The sequence below is a fragment of the Chrysemys picta genome, chromosome 11 (assembly GCF_011386835.1).
Source record: "Chrysemys picta bellii isolate R12L10 chromosome 11, ASM1138683v2, whole genome shotgun sequence".
NCBI lineage: Eukaryota > Metazoa > Chordata > Testudines > Emydidae > Chrysemys > Chrysemys picta.
Window position 1 is genome coordinate 41,359,680 of NC_088801.1, and position 22,832 is coordinate 41,382,511.

At 41.3% G+C, this 22,832-nt stretch overlaps 1 protein-coding gene across 3 annotated transcripts in view; it reads right to left on the reverse strand.

The window, feature by feature from the left end:
• The window catches only part of GPR155 (G protein-coupled receptor 155), a 55,019-nt gene extending 32,630 nt beyond the window's left edge, over positions 1–22,389 (reverse strand). Inside the window, exons 1-2 of one of the 3 annotated variants that reach the window (XM_005300426.5) lie at positions 21,945–22,389; positions 10,451–10,962 (exon numbers count right to left, since the gene is read on the reverse strand). In XM_005300426.5, the coding sequence (XP_005300483.2) occupies positions 10,451–10,916 (466 nt within the window). In that variant the 5' untranslated portion in view covers positions 10,917–10,962; positions 21,945–22,389. Of the gene's footprint in view, positions 1–10,450; positions 10,963–21,944 lie in introns of those variants that run through there. The other 2 variants (XM_005300425.4, XM_042860723.2) reach the window with 2 other exon arrangements.
• Between the last annotated feature and the right edge of the window lie 443 nt (positions 22,390–22,832).

Sequence of the window (22,832 nt, forward strand, 5' to 3'; positions counted from 1 at the left end):
TCTCGCTGTGCCTACAACGGGGGTTAAGTCAACCTAATTTCAACACATAGGGTGTGAAATTTTTCACATCCCTGAGCAATGTAGATAGGTCAAACAAATTTTAAGTGCAGACCAGGCCTTAGTAAGCCAAAGCATTGGTGCAAACTGACATTTAACTAGGGCCAGGTCTACACTACAAACTTTTGCTGGCATAGCTATGTCAGCCACAGTGTGATGAGGTATGCTTAGTGAATGACATAGCTGTGCCAGTCAGTCTCTAGTAGAGTATAGCAGTATAACTATAGCAGCAGAGCACTCCTAATGCATACCTGGCCTAGGGCTTGTTAAACTTTTAGACATCTGCTAATGGAAGGATTAGACCTGCTAGCCAGAAGTAGGGTTGGGAGCTCCAAAAATGAGATCCAGGGACACAGCCCCAGTGAGAAGCCCAACCCTGCAAACAAGTGGGAGAGGGCTGTCTTTGGTGCCATCTTGTGCACCAGCCTGCGTCATATGTGAAATGCCAGTGCCTACCTGCAGTAGCTAGAAGCTTGCTCTCTCTCTCCCCTCCCCACAGCCCCTCAGAACTTCTTAGCTGCTATGAAAGGCAAGAGGGGAGAGGCTCCACTACTTTACATTTCCACCAACCTCCTGCCTGGTTCAAAGGCAGTGATTAAAAACGCCAACTACTTTCATCTGCCCTCCTCCTTCAGCCTCCCTTGTGACTAGCTCCCCGAGAGTGCCTCCACTGCTGTTCATAAATTTTACCAAGACAAGTAGCTGCATAAGTTGACACAACTCTTGACAATTTCACTACTACCTACAGCAGCAATGAAAACAATTAGACCGTTTTTTAAAAATTTATTCTACTTCTGTTTTGTAAACCTATAAGCCACGGGAGCACTCGGAACAAAGACATTATGTCCTTTTAATCCAGGGGTGGGCAAACTTTTTGGGCCGAGGGCCACGTCTGGGTGGGGAAATTGTATGCAGGGCCGGGGCAGGGGGTTGGGATGTGGGAGGGAGTGCGGTGTGCAGGAAGGGGCTCAGGGCAAGGGACTGGGGCAGAGGAGAGGTGCACGGTGTATGAGGGGGCTCAGGACAGGGGGTTGGGGTGCACAGGGGTGCAGCAGGGGGCTCAGGGCAGGAGGTTGGGGTGCAGGAGGGGTGTGAAGTGCAGGCAGTGGACTTAGGGCAGAGAGTTGGGGGGTGGGGTGCAGGAGGGCTTCGGGCTCCAGAGTGGCAGCGGGGCGCACTGGGGCCACAGCAGACTCCCTGCCTGCCTTCCCTGTCCCCGGCCCTGCACTGCTCCAGGAAGCGCTGCAGCCCCTGGGGGAGGAGGGGGTGAAGGGCTCCGTGTGTGCTGCCTTTGCTGCGCCTCCAGGTACCTCCCCCAAAACCCTCATTGGCCGCGGTTCCCTGTTCCCAGCCAATGGGAGCTGCGGGGGGCAGTGCCTGGAGGCAAGAGCAATGCACAGAGCCCTCTGTCCCCCTGCCTGGGGGCCAGCCGCTTCTGGAGAGCGGCCCGGGGCCTGCAGTGCCGCAGGGGGGCAGTCCCGCGGGCCGGCAGAGCAGACAACTAGCTGTTTACTAGGTTATCCCTTTGGTTAGGGAGAGCAAACATTATAATATAGGTCAATTAGTATCTCTAAAAGGGACTTCTTCTAACAACAACAAGAACCAATCCAGAAGGCAGGGAGGGGATTGCAAATGTAGGCTGAAAGCTCCCATTTGTGAGGATCTACCTTCAAAGTAGTATTTGGAGAAATAAAGGTACAGAGGAGGAAAAAGTGGGAACCCCAACCTGATTGCTCAATAGCATTGATTAGAATAGTAAAAGACTTCAAACTATGCAAAGGGCATTTCATAAAGGATAGTGACAACCTCCTGCTCAGAGAGGCTGAGTCAGGGGAGGGAGAGGTCTGATTTTATAAACAGACTAGCACCTTCAAGGTCAAAAGGATCAGACTATTGCTGAGGGGGTGGGGAGGGTGAGGCCATATTAAAAAATAGGACTTTCTGGCTCTAAATGAACACACACCTATAAGACTCATTGTTCAGCTATTTACCTCACAGCACTTGGTTAGACACTTCATTTTCTGTTTACAGCTCAATAACTCGGCATACTTAGCATTACTCTCAGTACTTATGTAATTAGTAGAGTTTAAAGGGCAAGTTATAAGTACTCTATTATGCCTTATTTCTATATTTTAATCATTGAAGGCAGAAACCATCTGGATTTGCTAAGTCAACACATTATTAGACTGCAAAACCTTTAGAGAATCTTAGTTTACTTGTCCCAGTTGAATACTGAAAATACCACAGGCCAGTCTAACAATCATAGAATATCAGGGTTGGAAGGGACCTCAAAAGGTCATCTAGTTCAACCCCCTGCTCAAAGCAGAACCAATCCCCAGACAGATTTTTACCCCAGTTCCCTAAATGGCTCCCTCAAGGATTGAACTCACAACGCTGGGTTTAGCAGGCTAATGCTCAAACCACTGGGCTATCCCTCCCCTACTATTTGCATTCCTGCATCTACAGTAGAGGCTGCCGATAACACTGCATCAAAGAACATATTCTTACTTGATTTGCAAGCATTTTAATTGTACGTACTATTAGTTCTTCCATATTCATGGAACTTGTATTTTTTAGGGTTTGTTGAAGAAGGAAGAGAGAAATAGGTACAGTAAGAGAGAGAGAGAGAGCGAGATTCCACAATCTCCGTTAGAAGCTTATTCCTGAGTTAGCTACCCTTATAGTTAGAATTTTTTTCCTAATATCTAACGTAAATCTTCCCTGCTGCAGATTAAGCCAACTACTTCTTGTTCTACCTGCTGTGGACATAAAGTGATCAATTGTTCTCCATAACAGACAGCTCTTAACATATTTGAAGACTTACCAGGTTCCCTCTCAATCTTCTTTTCTCATGGACATGCCCAGTTTTTTTAGCCTTTCCTCACAGGTTAGATTTTCTTAACCTTTTCTCATTTTTGTTGCTTTGCTCTGGACTCTCCAGTTTGTTCAGCCCTAAAATGTATTGGACACAGTACTCCAGCTGAGGCCTCACAGTGCCAAGTAGTGTGGGACAATTGCCTTCCATGTCTTACACTCTTGTTAATATACCCCAGAGATATCAGCCTTTTTAGCAAATACATCACATTGTCATATTCAATTTATGATCCATTAAAACCCACAGATGCTTTTCAGCCGTACTACCACCTAGCCAGTTTTCCCCCCCATTTTATAGTCGTGCATTTGATTTTTCCTTCCTAAGTGAATTACTTTGCACTTGACCTTTATTGAATTTCATTTTGTTTATTTCAGACCAATTCTCCAATTTGTCAAAGTCATTTTGAATTCTAATGCTGTCATCCAAAGTGCTTGCAACTCCTCCCAGCTAAGTGTCATCCACAAATTTCATAAGCACACTCCCTACTCCATTATCAAAGTTACTAATGACAATATTGAATAGTTCCAGACCCAGGACTGACCCTGTGAGACCCCACTAGATATGTCCTCCCAATCTGACAGCAAACCATTGATAGCTATTCTTTGAGTATGGTCTTTCAACCAGTTGTGCACCCACCTTACAGTAATTTCATCTAGACCACATTTCCCTAATTTGCACATGAGAATGTCATGTGGGACTATTCCAAAAGCCTTACTAAAAATCAAGATACACCTCTACCTCGATATAATGCTGTCCTCAGGAGCCAAAAAAAATAAATTAAATAAAATAAAAAAATCTTACTGCGTTATAGGTGAAACTGCGTTATATCGAACTTGCTTTGATCCGCCAGAGTGAGCAGCCCCGCCCCTCCGGAGTGCTGCTTTACCGCGTTATATCCTAATTCGTGTTATATCGGGTAGCGTTATAGCGGGGTAGAGGTGTATATACACAAACACACACTTCCAACACATTACTTGCTCTAGATGCCCAAGTCTGACATTCTGTCAGACAGATTCTCCAATTGTGTGCATGCTTGCAAACTGCTCTGTTAAACTCTTGAACCTATTGATATGAAGAATATCTTTTCCTGTGCAAGAAACGTAGACATTTGGTTTCACTGGCTTTTAAGTAAATAGTGTCAAGATGGATTTCATTTTTTAATTTCAAGCTTATTGTAGAGCACTTCAAGGTATCATAAAAAGGCTCTATGAAAATGTAAGTAGTTACCCTTAACTTAAAAACACATACATTACACTTATGTTTGATTTTTTTTTTAAACATTGTTAAAAGAAAGCAACATCTACTGTTATTATAAATGAAAGTTTGGGTGGCAAAAATCAGTATGTTTGCATGGTGCATTTGGAAGCACTTTGTATCGAGTCAGCTTCACTGTTTCTTCTGTACAGTCTGTCACTTTTTCCTGTTTGTGTTGTATGAAAGACCCAAAGCAAGGGAGAGAAAAACATTTAAAAAATAGGAAAATATGGTTATAAAAATTAAAAAAATAATATGGAAATTCACAGGTAGCTTTCGATTAATTTTTAAAACTGACCAGAGCTCATGCTGAAGGGGTCCTTTTAAGTAATTGCTATTGTAAAGTGCAGACATGCCAAAAAAAAAATTTCAGCTGTAAGTGTATGGTTTTTAAATTGTGCTCTTTACCTTTTAAGTGCTATTTAAATGGCCACAGTTTTTCCTGTTAATTTTAACAACACATTACAGGTCATTATAAGTAAACACACACAATTATTTGTACAATCCAGTTTTCCAGGTATGTTTGGGCTGTGATACATAGTAAATAGTTTTGTAAGTGACTAAATGCACATTAGCAAACAAGCAACAAAAACTACAAAAAGCCTGCCTACCAAAAGTGGAGGAGAAGGAGTGGGCTATGTTTTTATATTGTTGAAATTTAAAAACAGGGATGCAATAACAAAAAAATAAACAGAATAAAAGTTGTATTCTTGAAAGAAATCATTTTGGGTTTTTTTTAGATCCTACTAGAAAAGAGAAGAGATTTCTTGTTACACTTGATGCTGAAGGCACAGAAAAAGTCCCAAGAAGCTCAGATTTGAAATATATGGTCACTCAGTACCATGAGCCATGCAAAATCTGATGTATGTACAAAGTGACATTTCCCCTACAGAACATATGACAATGCATGCTTGATGATCACATATTAGAACTGAGTCCAAAAGATGCAACTTTCCTCCATCACTTGCTAAGAAATCAAGATGCCAGCATGCAAACAAGTAGATACACCTCTACCCCGATATCACACGAATTTGGATACAACACGGTAAAGCAGTGCTCCGGGGGGGCGGGGCTGCGTGCTCTGGCAGATCAAAGCAAGTTCGATATAACGCGGTTTCACCTATAACACGGTAAGATTTTTTGGCTCCCGAGAACAGCATTATATTGGGGGTAGAGGTGTAGTTAAATTCTGATTTGAGCAGATTTAAATCTTCTTGAACAAACTCCACAATAGATGGAAACATACACATTAGATCAGGGGTCGGCAACCTTTCAGAAGTGGTGTGCCGAGTCTTCATTTATTCACTCTAATTTAAGGTTTCGCGTGCCAGTAATACATTTTAACGTTTTTAGAAGGTCTCTTTCTATAAGTCTATAATATATAACTAAACTATTGTTGTATGTAAAGTAACTAAGTTTTTTAAAATGTTTAAGAAGCTTCATTTAAAATTAAATTAAAATGCAGAGCCCCCCCAGACCAGTGGCCAGGACCCGGGCAGTGTGAGTGCCACTGAAAATCAGCTAGCATGCCGCCTTTGGCACACGTGCCATAGGTTGCCTACCCCTGCATTAGATGGTTTCCTTATGTTAAGTCAAGAGCTAGAGCCAAGAAGGTACAAGGCAACTCATCTATTGCAGCTCCTGAAGTGTTATATAAATGTACAATTAAGTTGCAACATCAGCGTTTAAAAGTATGGGGAGACTCGAGTAGCCTGGATTGGAAATCAGCATTTTTGCCAGGGGAGTGGTAAACCCTTAATTAGCCACTCATAAGAAGAATTTTATTCTGTATTGCAATTTCTGGAAACACTAAACGGTTTTGAAACAAAAAGAAAACTAATGTTATTAATGACCAGTCTTTAAAGCCACCTATAACTTTGTGACAACAGTGCAACAAACACCACAACTACAGGACAGCGACATCTTATTTCAGTCAAGTCTTCTAGAATTGTGCGCGAAGGTTGGTGGGATGTCAGATCTTTGTGGGAGTTTTGTACTGCAATGTATAGTGCTTTACATCTCTTACATACACAGTAAATATTTCTAGTTTTAGGACACTTTTGCAAGTTTTCACATAGAGCTAACAATTTTGATTATTTAAAAAAAATATTTAAGGGGCGTTTATTGCTCACAACTGTCATCAGATTGATACCTCTGGAGAATTAAATACTCTCTTTATGTACAGAAGGAATACAGCACAAGCAGCAGCAACACCACAAAATTCCTCAGACTGCCCTGCTAACGTGCCCCCACACAGATTTAGAGGGCTCACTTATGTCCATGACATGTTAGTCCAGGCTATTTATTTCTTGGTTTCTCTGCAGACACTGCCACCATGGCTGTGGACATCAGTCCACTGAAAACCAAACTAAGATCACCAGCTCATTATACGTAGACCACCGAACAGCTAACAGATGATAGCAACTTCTTGTCTCCATATACCTGGGGTAGATGCAAAGTGACAAATTACAGCTGAAAGACTCTGTATCCTATTCTCTATTCCCAGTAGGGTGGATAAAAATCAATGGTTTTGTTATTTAAATTGGATTTTTTGATAAAATACTTTTTGAGGAAAAAAAACCTATCTAAAGATAGTTTTAATTACGATACATTATAGCTCAAAGATATCTGATCATGGAATAGGGATTATAAATTCTATAGTATGAGACAACATATTCATGTAATGTTTAAGAAAAAATTTGTAAATGACTTCTAATAGTTCATGGATTAGGGACCCAATCTTATGGGGTTCCAGGGGCTTCTGTATAGATTATTTAGGTTAATCTTTCTATCTACCCAATGGGACTCAGTGCTCACTCTAGAAGATACCATTAGAGATGCTTAGTTTTGCAGGTCTCAAACTGTGGATTTGTCTCTCCAGAGATAACATGCTTGTTAACAACAAAAATATTAAAATAAATAAATAAATAAATAAAGGTGAGAAATAGCAGACCTCAACCCTATTGTCCCTCTGCAAATTTGTGTACACAAAGTCAATCCCTTACCTCTCTCTAAAGTGCAAAGTTTCAAAAAGTTCAATGAATAGAAGATTGCTGGGGGCAGAATAGATCTGGACAAGGAGAAGAAGTCTGGAGATAAATGTGAGAAAGGAGGGACAAGCAGTAGAAACAAAAGTGAAACTGTTTGAGCAGCATATTCCAAAAGGCTTGAGGTCATTTTGAGTGTAGCCTTCATTGATTTGAGATCGACCATATCATTCTCTCACTAGAAGGGAAAACCTATAATGGCAGCAGGCTGTAAAAGAGACCCAGCTTGGGAATATTTTAATGAAGTTCCTCTACCTGTGGGTAAGACAGGCATGCATGCAAAATGTAAACAGTGCAACAAAGAAATGCAAGGCCTAGTTGCCTGAATGAAACAACATCATGAGAAGTGTTCCTTCTCAGGAGGAAACTGCATTGAAGATGATGAAAGGAACATATCTGAACATGCAATATCTTCAGGTTGGTAAATTTTTTTATTTCATATTTCTTTCTTAAGGACTGCCTGTCTTCCTTCTCGACTATTCTTGAATTCTCATGTTTGAGCAAAAAATATAGTTGTTACTCCATGGTACGATCATTTTAGATGCAGGTGTGATAAAAAATAAATAGCTGAAATAGGCAGATTTTCCTTTTATAATTTCACCTTTAAAGTAGTGCTGAGTGTCAGTGAATGCAATGAGACATACTAAATGAGCAGTATGGTGATAATTAAATAACTGCATTGACTTATTTTGTTTAGAGAATCCATCCTCAGCATACAGGATACTGAAGACTATCCACCTTCAAGATCACCATCATTTTCTATAGTTTCACAGTTCTCTGCAAATGGTAGTGTTTCAGTCACATCATGTATGTCACATAGCCACAGTATATCACCTGTAGCAAAAAGAAAAAAAAAAAATCTCCATCATCCAGAAACAATCATACATAAGCTTGTGATAAGAACCAGCAGACTACAAAACGAGGTAATTGATGAAAAAATTGCCTGTTTTTTTATGAAACAAACTCTCCTTTCCATATGATTGAGATCCCACACTTCATTAACATGGTTCAGTCATCAAGACCAGGATACAGTCCACCCAACAGAGCAGATGTCGCAGGCAAATTGCTGGATAAAGTGTATGAAAGAGTAATTGAGCAGTGTGCAAAAGGTCTTGAGAGTGAAATTGTTAACCTGAGCCTTGATGGGTGGAGCAACGTCCACAATGATCCTGCTGTATGTGCTTGTGTGACAACAGAAGAAGGGAATGTCTTCAGAAACAATTGGTACATCGGGAAATGCACACACAGCAGAACTCTTACAAGAATTAGCAGTAAAAGCTATAACGAAATGTGAAAAAAATTCAAATGTCTAGTACGCAGCTTGGTCACAGACAATGCTGCAAATGTATCCAAGATGAGAAGAAATTTAGAAGAGAGTCCCAAGCTAATACCGTACTGTTGCAGTGCTCATTTGATGCACTTCCTAGCCAAAAACTTCAGTGTTCCAGAAATAAAGGCTAATGTTGTTGAAATTGCAAAATATTTCCATAACAACCACTTTGCAGCAGCTGCTCTGAAAAAAGTGGGAGGAACCAAACTAACTCTCCCACAAGACGTGCGATGGAACTCAGTAATGGACTGTTTTGAGCACTATATCAAGAACTGGCCTAATCTGATGACAGTTTGTGAACAAAATCATGAAAAAATAGATGGCATTGTCACAGCCAAAGTTCTCAACATTGGGCTTAAGAGAAATGTTGAACACATGCTGAGTGCCCTGAAGCCTATTTCTGTAGCCTTGAACAAATGCAGGAAAATAGCTGTTTTATTGCGGATACTGTTGAAATCCAGAAGGAACTGAGTGAGATCTTAAAAAGAGAAACATGCAATGACTGAGTTAAATTACAAGCATTAAAAAAACCAAATGGGACAAGCATCATCTCCAGCTCATTTTCTTGCAAATATTCTCAATACTTGTGTACCAGGGTCAAACCTTAACTGCTAAAGAGGAGGCGCTGGCTATGACATGGACATCCAGCAATCATCCCTCCATAATGCCAACTATAATAAAACTTCAGAGCTAAGGGTGAACCAGTCAAGAAATATATGTTTGCTGATGATGTTTTAAAGAAAGTCACACCAGTGAACTGGTGGAAGTCACTTAAGTACTTGGATTCAGAGACTGTTGAAGTGATAATGTCACTTTTAACAGCAGTAGCTTCTTCTGCTGGTGTAGAAAGAATAGTTTCTTCCTTTGGACTAATTCATTCCAAACTAAGAAATTGTTTGGGACCTGAAAAAGCAGGAAAGCTTGTTTTTCTTTTCCAGATTATGAACAAACAGGAAAATGAAGGTGAAGACGACTGAGTTAGCTGCAGAAGCCAATATTCTAAGTTTCTCATGTTGACCTGGCTGACATAGCCGATTTAATTTTTGTTTTTTTATAAAAAATATTTCATTTAACTATTTTAGTGAAAAACAAAAACAAACCTGATTTTAAAAAACTTGAATGTTTAACTAAATTCAAAAATCCATATGCTTGTTTTGTTAAAATATCATATGCTTGCTGTTGAAAAAAAAAAATCCAGAATACATAATGTTGATGTTTTAGTTAAATAAAACAATTTAAATGCCTGTCTGGTGATGTTCTCCTTCGAACACAGCATGGCAAGAAATCCTCCCAATATTAATGATTAACCTGTTGAACTGGAGATAGTTCACCTCTCAATGACTTCATAAATATCTGCTTCAATTACCTTTGGTAAATGAAATAACCAAGCAATCATTCATTTTCTGATATAACTGTAAAACTAATCTGAAAAGTTTTCAAAATAAATCACTTTAAAAACGTACAGTGTGTACCTTCTAAAAATGAAACCTACATCTATCTCTGTGTTGTGAAGAATATGTATTAAGGTTATAACACCCAACAAGAATGCACTATGTAGAAATCCATGATTAAATCGAGTCTTCCTGACTAGTGATCTAAATCAATTTGATTTAAATCACTTTGATTTAAATCAAATCCACCCTGATTCCCAGAGCCATCCAGTCAACACATCCGAAGTCATAAGAATGTCTGTACAAGTAAACGTATGTTTGTTCGTTGACAACTGTTTTATACAACCTAAGATTTCAGTTCAGCAGAATGTAAAACAGCTCTAATTTAGAAGCACAAGACTGTATAATCACAGCATATAGTAAATGCCTAGGACAAGGAAAAATAATGTTTAACACAGAAGTTAACAAAAACAAGAAAGCATAAGTAGTTTCTTACCTATAGGATATCCCAGTGCAAAGTCATTGCTTTGTGTAGCAAAAATAGGGAACAGTCCTGCTTTGCTAAATCGACTTTCAGGACTGGCTACCAATAATGTTAAAATACAAACTAAGAAAAATACAGAAGCTTTGGCAACCAGGATGCTGCAAAGGAAGGACCAGTTCACATTGGAAAAATTAAGTACCACCATGTTTTTGAATAGTAAAGCTGGAAGTGCAAAACAGGAGACAAAATTTCCCAGTCCTTTGGCCTGACTTGATGTGATGATGTTGGCTCTTCCGGCTATATATCCACATAGGATGATGCCAAAGCATTGTAGCAGGGCTGGGAAAAGCCTGCTTATTGACATGGAAGGAGAACGGCTGGTAACATTGAATTGGTAGTCCAAATGGCTGGGCAGGGAATGCGACATATTGGCTGAAGAGGAGAGGTTCTTTGTGGTAAAGTCTGAGAAAGTATCCATCTTCTCTCACTGCTCGTTTTAAATATGGAGTATGCGATGTTCTGATCTGTAAAAATAAAAGAGAACGGAACAGTGTTATTCAACTTCTGAGTGGGCATGTGTCTCACTGATTATTTTAAAATGCACTTCCAAATCCCTCCCACAAGTACTTCTATCTGTCACCCTGCCAGATAATGGCAGCTACTGAGAGAGAGAGAGAAACAAAACTGATAAAATAGAAAACTGTAAAATCATGTGGGTGGATCCCAAATACATTCTTCCCTCCTTAGCTATTTCTCTCTTCTGCTGGTAGTGGCAAGTACACACAACTCACCAATAGCACAGCTGTACAATTAGTACAAATACTAAAATCCACTTCGGTTTCAACTTTAATTCTCGTATATATGTCAAGTGAAACATTAAAGCTAAATGTAACTCATGAGCTGAAACAATGAAAATCTGTTGGCATGGAAAGGGATGTGACTTGAGGATTTTCTGCTGTAGTCTGTGGAATCTAAAATTTATTTAAAATAAATAAAGGCACTTTCAGCTCTTTTGGTTTAAAGAAAAATAAATCACTAAACTATCACAAAGTAAAGCTAAGGCATTTGTCTTGTTGGGCCAGGTCTGAAAACTAGTTTCACCTAACATGGCCATATCAGCCAGTGTACACAACATTTTTTTAAAACAAACTTTTAAATAAATTATGTTTCATGTACACCAACTGGCAGCACCATTTTAGCTGAAATGATATTTAAGAGCTTTCTTAGAAACTGTTTCCTAACATCATGAAAAGTGAATGTGAGCAGGGCCAGAAAGATGGAAGTTCCATATATGCCAGGGGTCGGCAACCTTTCAGAAGTGGTGTGTCGAGTCTTCATTTATTCACTCTGATTTCAGGTTTTGCGTGCCAGTAATACATTTTAACGTTTTTAGAAGGTCTCTAAGTCTATAATATATAACTAAACTATTGTTGTATGTAAAGTAAATAAGGTTTTTAAAATGTTTAAGAAGCTTCATTTAAAGTTAAATGAACTCTCTGTTCGTTGCTGGAGGCACTGGAGCCCTGACTGCCACTGAAAATCAGCTCACATGCCACCTTTGGCACGTGTGCTATAGGTTGCCTACCTCTGATATATACTAAAACTCTAATCAAGACAGGAGAGGCTCTTACAACACCATTAGAAGCTATAGAGTAAAAAGAAGCTCACTGTTACAATCCATTCAGTTAGGTCTTATATATGTTACAACTTGTAATGAGGCTAGGGGAGAAAGGTGCCGTATTTGGGTCTGTCACAGGTGGGACTGTTCAGTAGCAACCCAGTTTGGGGCCAAGTGTGGTACTGCATGTGCCCCTTGGCTTAGTCCACAAGTTTTGGCTGCCTGCTTGCAGGAGGGTAGTCTGTGCCATAAGCTTGACTTCAGTATCTAAACAGTTAAATAAAAATAAACTCAGAATCTGGCTGTCGGCATCTTTAAATAAATGAACCTCAAAGACAAGCACTTAGTTGCAATGCTTGAAAGCAAGACCCTGAGGTTCTGGGCTAGCAGAGCCCCTCGTCTGTCCCAGTCTCATCCAGAAACGCTGCCCTGAGAAAAAAGGGGCAAGTCTTTTTAACTGGCCTGCTGGCTCCTGATTGGTCAAAGTCTTCTCCTAGCCATTCTAGGCCTCTGGAGGACTGTGTCTTGTTAGTAGCCTGGTCTGGGCATTGAACAGGGGATGTCAGGGCTCCAATGCCTCCAGCAACGAACAGAGAAAGACTGACAATGAAGTTGTAATGTAGATGGGGGAGGGAGTCTGCTTAAAAACAAAACAAACAAACAAACAAAAAAAACAGTGAGCTTTCCCCAGGCATGATATCCTCCTGTCAAATCTGAAATCTAAACTATTTCGAATGAGGAGTTACAAGCAGTTTCAGATCCCACACCTACTCCCAAGTTCCTCGGTCAATTTTTAATTGTTATACAACGATATTTATATAAAAGATTCTCCTCCACCCATCTCTGATGATGCTGTATAAGACACCAATCCAAATGGGCAAATGACTGACTCTGCTGAGGAAACAGTTTAACTGACTCAACACAGAGTGCTGTCAAATGCAGAGTGAACAATCTGATTCAGTCTAATCTTATTTGGTTACACCGTTGCTTCTGAATGGTGGGTAGTAATATTTTCAGACAAAATTGTGATTTTTAAGTTGCTGTGCTTCTTTCATGAGATGTCAAATGCCCCCTCTGTGAACCATCTGATTGCTGACTACATGACCAGAAAAACATGTGGGTGTATATACCCATCACACACCTTGATGTTCTGTTCATTTGAAAAAACAAATGATATCATTTGATAAGAAGAATGCAAGTTCTGAATGTAAAAGAGGGAAAATATTCTTTCAGTTATTCAGATAGTTAAAATGTTTTCTACAATCTTTAAAATATTGTCTAATGGTAAATGTGGCTTTTAATTTCTATCGAGTGCTGGGCCTCCTGTCCAAGAGCAGGGAAAGCACAGTTCAGTTTAATATATTAACACATATTTTGGAGTGAGCTGCTTTCTCTCATACATTTATGGTATTAAAATGTAACAGTAGCACCAAGCAGACTAGAAAATAAGGAACTAGCTTCCTCCCTTTTCCCACTGGCTCTATTCTCTGCCTGACCTCTGGGACATTTTGGAGTGGACGGGGCATCTTACCAACTTGCTAATTTAAAAATACAGAAAGAAAGCTTTCTGTATTTCACCACCACTGCCTAATGATACTCAATAAGATGCTACAATAGAGGAGAATTCCTATTCTAATCAAGAATAAATTCCAGTGGCCACAGAAGAAATCATGTCCACTACTACCGCACCAAACAAACAAACAAAAAAAGGATCAGATCACCATTCTAAGCCAATTATCCTTTCTAACCAACCAGACTTTCTGCATCATTCACCTGGTTAAGAACTCAAGACAAAGTGTTATTTTTATGCTGAGAGGTGATGGTGGCTGCAGGGATCACAGATCTGTTAAGTACCTAAGAAGGAACCATTACAAAAAGGGAACTTTGTTTAGTACTAATAAACAATGGAAACCACCACTCAAGGGATAGACCAGCATGGTAAGCCTGGGCCACACTGGCCAAGGGGTTTCCCTGAAGAGTAATAATCACAGAGGCTGGCCAGGAACTGGGGCAGGGTAGCTGTGTGTAAGAGACAGACAGAAGGGAAGCACCAGAGCAGAGACCAAAGTAGCCAACATAGCCTGAGCAAACCCTGGGACCATGGCCCTGGGGAGAAAAAAAAAACCTAGAGAGGGAACATTTTGTGCTGAGTGGTGGCCGAAAGGGGCTTGGAACTACGAGCAAAGAAACTCTCTCTTGTTGTTTGATTCCTCCTGTGTTCAAAGAAACAGGACTTTGTACATTCTTGAGAAGTAAAAAGGTTTGCATAAAAGACATGCCTGGCTCCATCATCAATTTCTCCTTCCAACTGAAATCACCCGTAGGACTCTGAATTTTGTCTAAGGGCACGGGTAAATGAGGGTAATATTCCCTTCCCCCCCCCCCCAGAAGAACCACAGCAGAAGCATTAGAATTGACACAACACAGGCATTCTTTACCTTAGATAGACAACACAGTGGTAAAGATACCAATTGCTGGTCTACACTAGCATTCCCCGTTACAAGCAGTGGTGATGCTGCACTGATGCTGGATTAAGAGTTGGAGAATTTAAGAAAAATGCTAATGTAAACAAGAGATTCTGCTTTTTTTCCTGTGCCCCATTTCAGACTGGGATGGACACAACCTTTCTAATTTCTTCAGTTGCTATGGAAGCACTGCCAACAGAAAGTCACGAATTTGTTACATACTTTTTAAAACAAAAAACACAATTAACAGTTTGTTTCTCCCCTGGTTATAAAGACAACCTTCACGCCTTAATTACTTTGTGGCACGTGTGACATATGCACTAGTATCAACAGTGGTAGGAACTCTTCTCCAACTTCTTTTTAAAGACACCATAATAGAGGCTCAACTTAAATGTATACCCCAATTTAAAACACATAGTAAGAGAACCAAAAGAGCACCGTGGTTAAACAACAAAGTAAAAGAAGCAGTGAGAAACAAAAAGGCATCCTAAGCATAAACTCTGGCAAATTAAGTGTAAAAATATAATTAGAAAGACCAAAAAATAATTTGAAGGACAGTTAGCCAAAGACTCCAAAAGTAATAGCAAAAAAACTTTTAAATACATCAGAAGCAGAAAGCCTGTTAAACAACCAGTGGGGCCACTGGACTATCAAAATGCTAAAGGAGCACTCAAAGACGATAAGGCCATTGCAGAGAAACTAAATAAATTCTTTGCATTGGTCTTCACTGTTGAGGATGTGAGGGAGATTCCCAAACCTGAGCCATTCTTTTTGGGTGACAGATCTGAGGAACTGTCCCAAATTGAGGTGTCCTTAGAGGAGGTTTTGGAACAAACTGATAAACTAAACAGTAATAAGTCTCCAGGACCTGATGGTTATTCACCCAAGAGTTCTGAAGGAACTCAAATGTGAAATTGCAGGACTACTAACTGTCATCTGTAACCTATAATTTAAATCAGCTTCTGTACCAAATGACTGGAGGATAGCTAATGTGACACCAATTTTTAAAAAGCGCTCCAGAGGTGACCCTGGCAACTATAGGCCAGTAAGCCTCACTTCAGTACCGGGCAAATTGGTTGAAACTATCATAAAGGTCAAAATTGTCAAGCACATAGATGAACATAATTTATTGGAAATAGTCAAAATGTTTTTTGTAAAGGGAAATCATACCTCACAAATCTACTAGAATTCTTTGAGGGGGTCAACAAGCATACAGACAAAGGAGATCCAGTGAATATAGTGTATTTAGATTTTCAGAAAGCCTTTGACAAGGTCCCTCACCAAAGGCTCTTAAGCAAAATAAGAAGTCATGGGATAAGAGGGAAGGTTCACTCATGGATTGGTAACTGGTTAAAAGATAGGAAACAAAGAGTAGGAATAAATGGTCAGTTTTCAGAATGGAGAGAGGTAAATAGTGGTGTCCCGCAGGAATCTGTACTGGGACCTTTCCTATTTAACATATTCATAAACGATCTGGAAAAGGGGTAAACAGTGAGGTGGCAAAATTTGCAGATGATACAAAACTACTCAAGATAGTTAAGTCCCAGGCAGACTGTGAAGAGCTACAAAAGGATCTCACAAAACTGGGTGATTGGGCAACAAAATGGCAGATGAAATTTAATGTTGATAAACGCAAAGTAATGCACATTGGAAAACATAATCCTAACTATACATATACAATGATGGGGTCTAAATTAGCTGTTACCACTCAAGAAAGAGATCTTGGAGTCATTGTGTATAGTTCTCTGAAATCATCCACTCAATGTGCAGAGGCAGTCAAAAAAGCGAACAGAATGTTGGGAATCATCAAGAAAGGGATATATAATAAGACAGAAAATATCATATATATAAATCTATGGTATACCCACACCTTGAATACTGAGTGCAGACGTGGTTGCCCCATCTCAAAAAAGATATATTGGAATTGGAAAAGGTTCCGAAAAGGGCAACAAAAATCATTAGGGGTATAGAACTGCTTCCGTATGAGGAGAGATTAATGAGACTGGGACTTTTCAGCTTGGAAAAGAGGCGACTAAGGGGGGATATGATAGCGGTCTATAAAATCATGAGTGGTATAGAGAAAGTAAATAAGGAAGTGTTATTTACTCCTTTTCATAATACAAGAACAAGGGGCCACCAAATGAAATTAACAGGTAACAGGTTTAAAACAAACACAAGACAGTATTTTTTTACGCAACACACTGTCAACCTCTGGAACTCCTTGCCAGAGGGTGCCGTGAAGGCCAATACTATAACAGGGTTCAAAAGGGAGCTAGACAGATTCATGGAAGATAGGTTCATAAATGTCTATTAGCCAGGAATGGTGTCCCTAGCCTCTGTTTGCCAGAAGCTGGGATTGGGTGACAAGGCATGGATCACTTGATGATAACCTGTCTGTTCATTCCCTTTGGGGCACCTGCCATTGGCCACTGTCAGAGGACAGGATACTGGGCTTGATGGACCTTTGGTCTGACCCAGTATGGTCGTTCTTATGTTCTTAATGGCACATTAAAAACTTCAAAGCTTTGTTTTGATCATTTAATAAGCTGATTTTTAAAGAAAATTCTATAATTCAATTGGGTTAGGGAAACTTTACACATTAATCCAGAGTACCAATGTATACTAGTGTTCTTAGAGTGAGCTTCTTCCCTGCCCACAGTTGTTATATTTTATATTGTACATGCATTTAGAATGCAAGTTCTTTGGGACACAGACTCAATATTTGACATCCTTACCCACCTTGCAGCATTGTGTACATTTACCACACTTGATCAACTGGGATGAAAATGGCCTATTTTTAAGGCAACCAGTCCATCCTTATCCCAATCAAAACAGTACATTTTCCAATGTTGTGTCCACTCTACTCCGTAAATCTCCCAAGCAACATGAATTCAGCACTTCTCTTGAGAGAATGCAACACACTTCACTATCAGTTTTTCCAGATGATCTAGCTAAATTTCACCCCATTACTCCAAGTTATGCCCTTGTAATGGGGTCTACAAACCCCATATTGAGCACAGACAGAGGGGGGAGAAGAACCTTTTCATCTTGATCACACTCCCACACACTGCCAGAGCTGCCAATCATGAAGACAGATGCCCACAGCTGCAACTAATAGAGGAAACAAGGCCTGAGAGTAGCGTAGACAGATGGAAGAGGAGGCAAAAAGGCATGGGACAGCAAAGGGCAGACACCAGGCTGCTTTCAGGAAAGTAATCAAGAGAGTGAAGCAGCCTGTAAGCCCTCAAACTTAAGGACTGATAGCCTTAATTAGAGGTGAAGGTCCAGGAACTCATCTGATTGAAGACAAGCTAAGGAGAATCAACCAGGAGAAACTGGGGCCCCTTGAAAGACCACACCAAGAGACTGACACAGGCTTCCATGTACTAACTTTCTGAATTCCTCTTTCTCCCTGGTGTATTCACCTTTCAAGTATTTGGATGGAGGATATGTCTCCTCCTCAGTTTAACTGATGTTTAGCTCAGCCATACACATTTAGCTCTTAAACTTTCTTCCAGCCCACAGGTTAATTTTTCTTGCTCACTCAAAGCTTCCAATATCCTTCTGATGATAAGGCACCCAGAACTGAACACAATATCTCAGGTATGGTTGCACCAGACCCACACAGAAATTATTACCTCCCTGATCCATAGCACAGCTACTTGCAGCCCACAGTTACATTGGCTTTTTCACTGCCATATCACACTGCAAACTCAGGTCTAATTTACTGCTCATTCTCACCCCTAAGGCTCCTTCAGCATTGCTGCTTCCCAGGTTTTCCCTTCCAATGAACATTTCTATTTGACTATTTCCCACTAATTTATTAGTGGAGAGCACTTTTCCAAGCTAGTTTTTTAGGTCCCTTTTGCACAGTTTAGACTGCAGCATAGAATCAGCGCAATGATAAACTCTCAGCCCTTCCCTCTGCACTCAAACAGCCCCAAACAGGATACAATTGAATAACCACAGCTGAGAAAGGTGAATATTTTGGCCTCTGCAGGTAGTAGCCCCTAAATGAACATGAGGCAGAGTTATAGAGGCCAGGCTCTCAGCAGCACTCAAAACTTAGCCTGCTTCCTGGCCTACTCTGGGGCCTTCCTAGCAATAACCTCAGTGTCTGGCTCCTTCACCCAAAGGCTTTGCTCTGATCCACAGCAGCAGCCTGTGTCCCGTGCCCTCCTATATAAGACCACATCTACACTAGAAAGCTTTCAACGGTAAAGTAATAGTTTAGGGGTATGATTTCCCCTCACCCCCCCCAAATACTTCTACACCAACAAAACCCTAATGTAGATGTAGTTATACCAGCATAAAAGTGCTCTCGCTGGTGTAGCTTATTTTGCTCAGGGAATTGGTATAAACTATACTGTCGCCAGTATAAGCTGTGTCTACAGCTGGGGTGGGGGATGGAGGTAGAGGGGTGCCGGTATACTTATACCAGCAAACCTTTTCTAGTGTAGCCCTGACCTAATATTATATGGCCTTCTAGTGACACAGATCTGACCGCCTCACAATCTTGAATATATTTATCCTCACAACACCCTTGTGAGGTAGGGAAATACTATTATCTCCATTTTACAGATCAGGAACTGAGGCCAGGTCTACACTTGTAAAGACTTGCTGGTATAGCTATATAGCAACAAGAGAGTACTGTGCTGGAAAAGCACTCCTACCATGGACCCAGCTTATACCAGCAAAACTGTGTTTTTGCTCATGTAGCTTAGTCTAGCACCTCCCTCCCCACTATACCCACTCAAATGAAATAAACTATCTGTGCAAAAGCAGTTTTACCAGTATAAGTGCAGCTACCCTTTGAGCTTGTTCTAGCACAGCTGTAAGTCACAAATCAAGCCCAACTGGCATAGCTTCACCATCTGAAGTTTGTAGTGTAGACCTGGCCTCCCACTATTTTCCCTTATTCCAGAGAAGGGTGAGGGAGAAGTTAGTCACAGATGCATCTATTTTGGGGGGACTGCTGACTAATTCACGACTCTGAGACAGTGCTGCCTAGGCTGCCATTTGTGCTAAGGACAGCTGCATTGTAGCCACTGGTCACAAAGAGGGATTGCTCAACAACAAGAGGAAGTCTGGTCTAGAAGTGGACTAAAAAGCAGCAGAGTATAAGGACCTATTGCATTCTATAACCCCAGCTCTAACACTAACTTAGTATCCTATCTGTAAAACTGAGACAATAATACTTACTTAGCTACCGGATGGGTATATTGATAAATATTTGTAAAGCACTAAAACTTACCAAACACAAACCAAACTCTCCAGTTGCTAGGAGTCAGAGCAACTCCCAGATCCTTTGATCACAGTACTGTTTCTTGAACACTCTTCTAAATACTGGTAACTATGCCTAAACCCTAACACAAGCAGCTGGGTTCCACCTCTTGTGCATGAAGATCCCCTTCACTCTTCCCTCCACTTTTAAATAGAAATGCCAAAAAATTCTTCTTACTGACCCTCCCCAAAATTCTCAGAGGGACTCTCTACCAGAAACATGCTGATTTTGTTGGAGAGATTCTGTAAATTGTTAATGGATCCTGAGATCACTCTCACAAAGCAGATCACCTAATTTACAACATGATGCAATATAATGATGTCCTGATGGGGATGACCACATTTTAGTTCTGTTGGACAAACTCCTTTAAATGGAAACTTTGAAAGAAGGGGCAAGATCTACCACGAAAGCGTTCTGCATCTCAGGTGCTCACATTAGAGGAAGAACATACTGAATGGGTTCGTCCACTTTTAAAATTGGCTAGAGTAATAAAATCACCAAAAAGAGGAAGTTAATTGCATCACCTTAGTGCTTTAAATTAAAAGATACTGCAGTGGTGAGAAATGATTGGTACAGATCCCACTCCTGTAAATTGCCATTCTGTCTTCTAGCCTGGGGAGAATAAATGAAGAGCAATAGTGTAACCTTGGGCAAATCACTGAAAAGGGACACCATTAGTCTGAAATCTAGTCAATTCCAAAAGTAGTTTCAGGTACCAAACCTTCTTCTTTGTCCCCCTCATTGTTAGGGTTTTAAAATATTTCCTATTTTTAATTTTTTCCCCATACTGTTGCTGTGTGAAAGTGCCTAGATTCCACAGAAACAACAACTAAGAAAACTGACTACACAAAAGAAGCAATGAAATGAAGGCCCAGGTCTACATACAAAATAGCACTGATAGAACTAAAAGGTGTGGCTTCCAACTAAGTAAGTTAAATGGGTGTAAATTCTGTGTGTAGAAAAGCCCTAACAATATGCAGAAGTCAATTGCACAAAGTAAACAAGAAAAGAAAAATATTTCCCCTACTCTCTTTTAGTTATAGTAATTTTATGTTTTATTTGTAGATGTGATCTTTGATGCTACAACAATCAGTGAAACATTTTATGCACAGAAGTGTGATTTTTAGATTCAGCATCCCTTTAAAACAAAACAAAAAAACCTTCAGTGCCTCAGTTTTCCCATTTGTAAAATCAGCTGAGACATGCTCACTTTTATTAAATTATTTTAAACATACAGTGAAAAGCAAAGCCTTATTATTAGTACTTCATATTTATTTTCTCTGAGTGCCTACTATGCTCCTTCTGTGTTTGAGTAACCACATTCATGATTGGGAAATGTCTGTATCTGAGAAGTACAAAACTAATTGCACTGTGTTGCATGACAACAGAAGACTTGAGGAAAAAGCTGGAAGATGAAAAGGAAAAGGAAGGCTAGATGGATTTCCTAATTGTTTAGTTTGGTGGTGTGTTTAAACTAAAACTACTTGAATATATTATAACAGATATACACAGCAGATACTTCACTTTGTCTAGTTTGACATGTGTGAAAATAATTAATGCAAAAAAATAAACAAGTCAATGCTAAGACCGATGAAACACCGATTCGGCCAATCAGCCAGTAGCAAACTGTACCAGAGGTGTTTAGAAACACACTGAAAACACTGGTATGCATCCGAAGAAGTGGGCTGTAGTCCACGAAAGCTTATGCTCTAATAAATTTGTTAGTCTCTAAGGTGCCACAAGTACCCCTGTTCTTTTTACTGAAAACACTGTAACCAACACTAGTTTTGGAAGGAGATTATGTTTACCAGTAAATAGGATGTGTTGTATAATCTCTCTCTCTCTCTTTCACACACACACACACACACACAGCTGCAAAGCGCTTACTGCAGCCACAATTGTTAGGTGTTGCAGAAGTTAGGCAGCTAAAAATAACCACCAATTCTCCTTCCCGTGGGCAGGCGGAGCGCCTCTGAGGAGACAGCCCGGGCATCTGCATAGAAGATCCCGCTGTAAACCAGCAATGAGAGACGAAACACCCACACCGCGTCCAGCGCAGCCTTACGTAAGGCACACCAGCCTGGCGCAGGGACCGGCTGACATCCCCCCGGCACACGCCTCACCGCCCCAATTACATACTGATTTCAGGAGATCTCCCCGCGACGGTCACATGCCGGTGCTGGGGCCCCCTCAGTGCCCGGCTACCGGCCGCTCCCCCGGGCCTCCTCTGCTCTCCGAGGTGCCCTTCGCTGCCTCTGCCTAGCGCAGGACTTGGCCGCCGCAGGCTGGGGCCGGTCTCCAGCTCAGCCCCATGGAGCGCGAGGCGAGGCGCAGCGCTGCCGCCCCGGGTCCCTCGGCAGCTCCCACGCGCGCCAGGCCCGGCCTCACAGAGGAGGCGCCCGAGTCTAAGTGCCCGCCCTGCGTAGGGTGCAGCCAGGCGCTAGCCCCAGCCGCGGGAGGGGGAGCAGGGCGCGCATCGCCGCCCGTCCACGCTGCTGCTGAGCCGGGAGCGTGGAGGGAGCCGGCCTTCAAGATGGCGGCGCTCGGTGGGCTAGTGCCCACGGGACCCAAGCCCCAAGCTGGATGCAGCCGCTGGACCCCGCCCTCTCTTTCTGAGGGAGCGGCTCATGGGGGTGGAGAGCACAGCTCCTTAGCGGGGGGGCACAGAGCTGCCTCCAGCTCCTCTCTCAGATGGGGGGGGGGTGTCACAGACTCACCCCCCCAGTTCCATGGGGGTGTGGGTCTATCTCCCCAGTATGCCTGCTGGAGGGAGGGGTTACAGACTTATCCCCCTCTCTCCTTATGAAGGGGCTGCAGAGCTGTCCCCTCCTATCCTTACTAATGGAGGGCTATGGATGTGTCCCCAAGTTTCCTCAATCTGGGGGTTTATAGGTTTATCATGCACCCCAACTTCTCTTGGGGAGGGAAAGGGAGGCCTGACCTTATCCCTGCATTTCCTTACACAGGGAGAATGGGAACTATAGATCTGATCCCAAGTCTTGTCCCTGACAGGTGATGACAGACCCA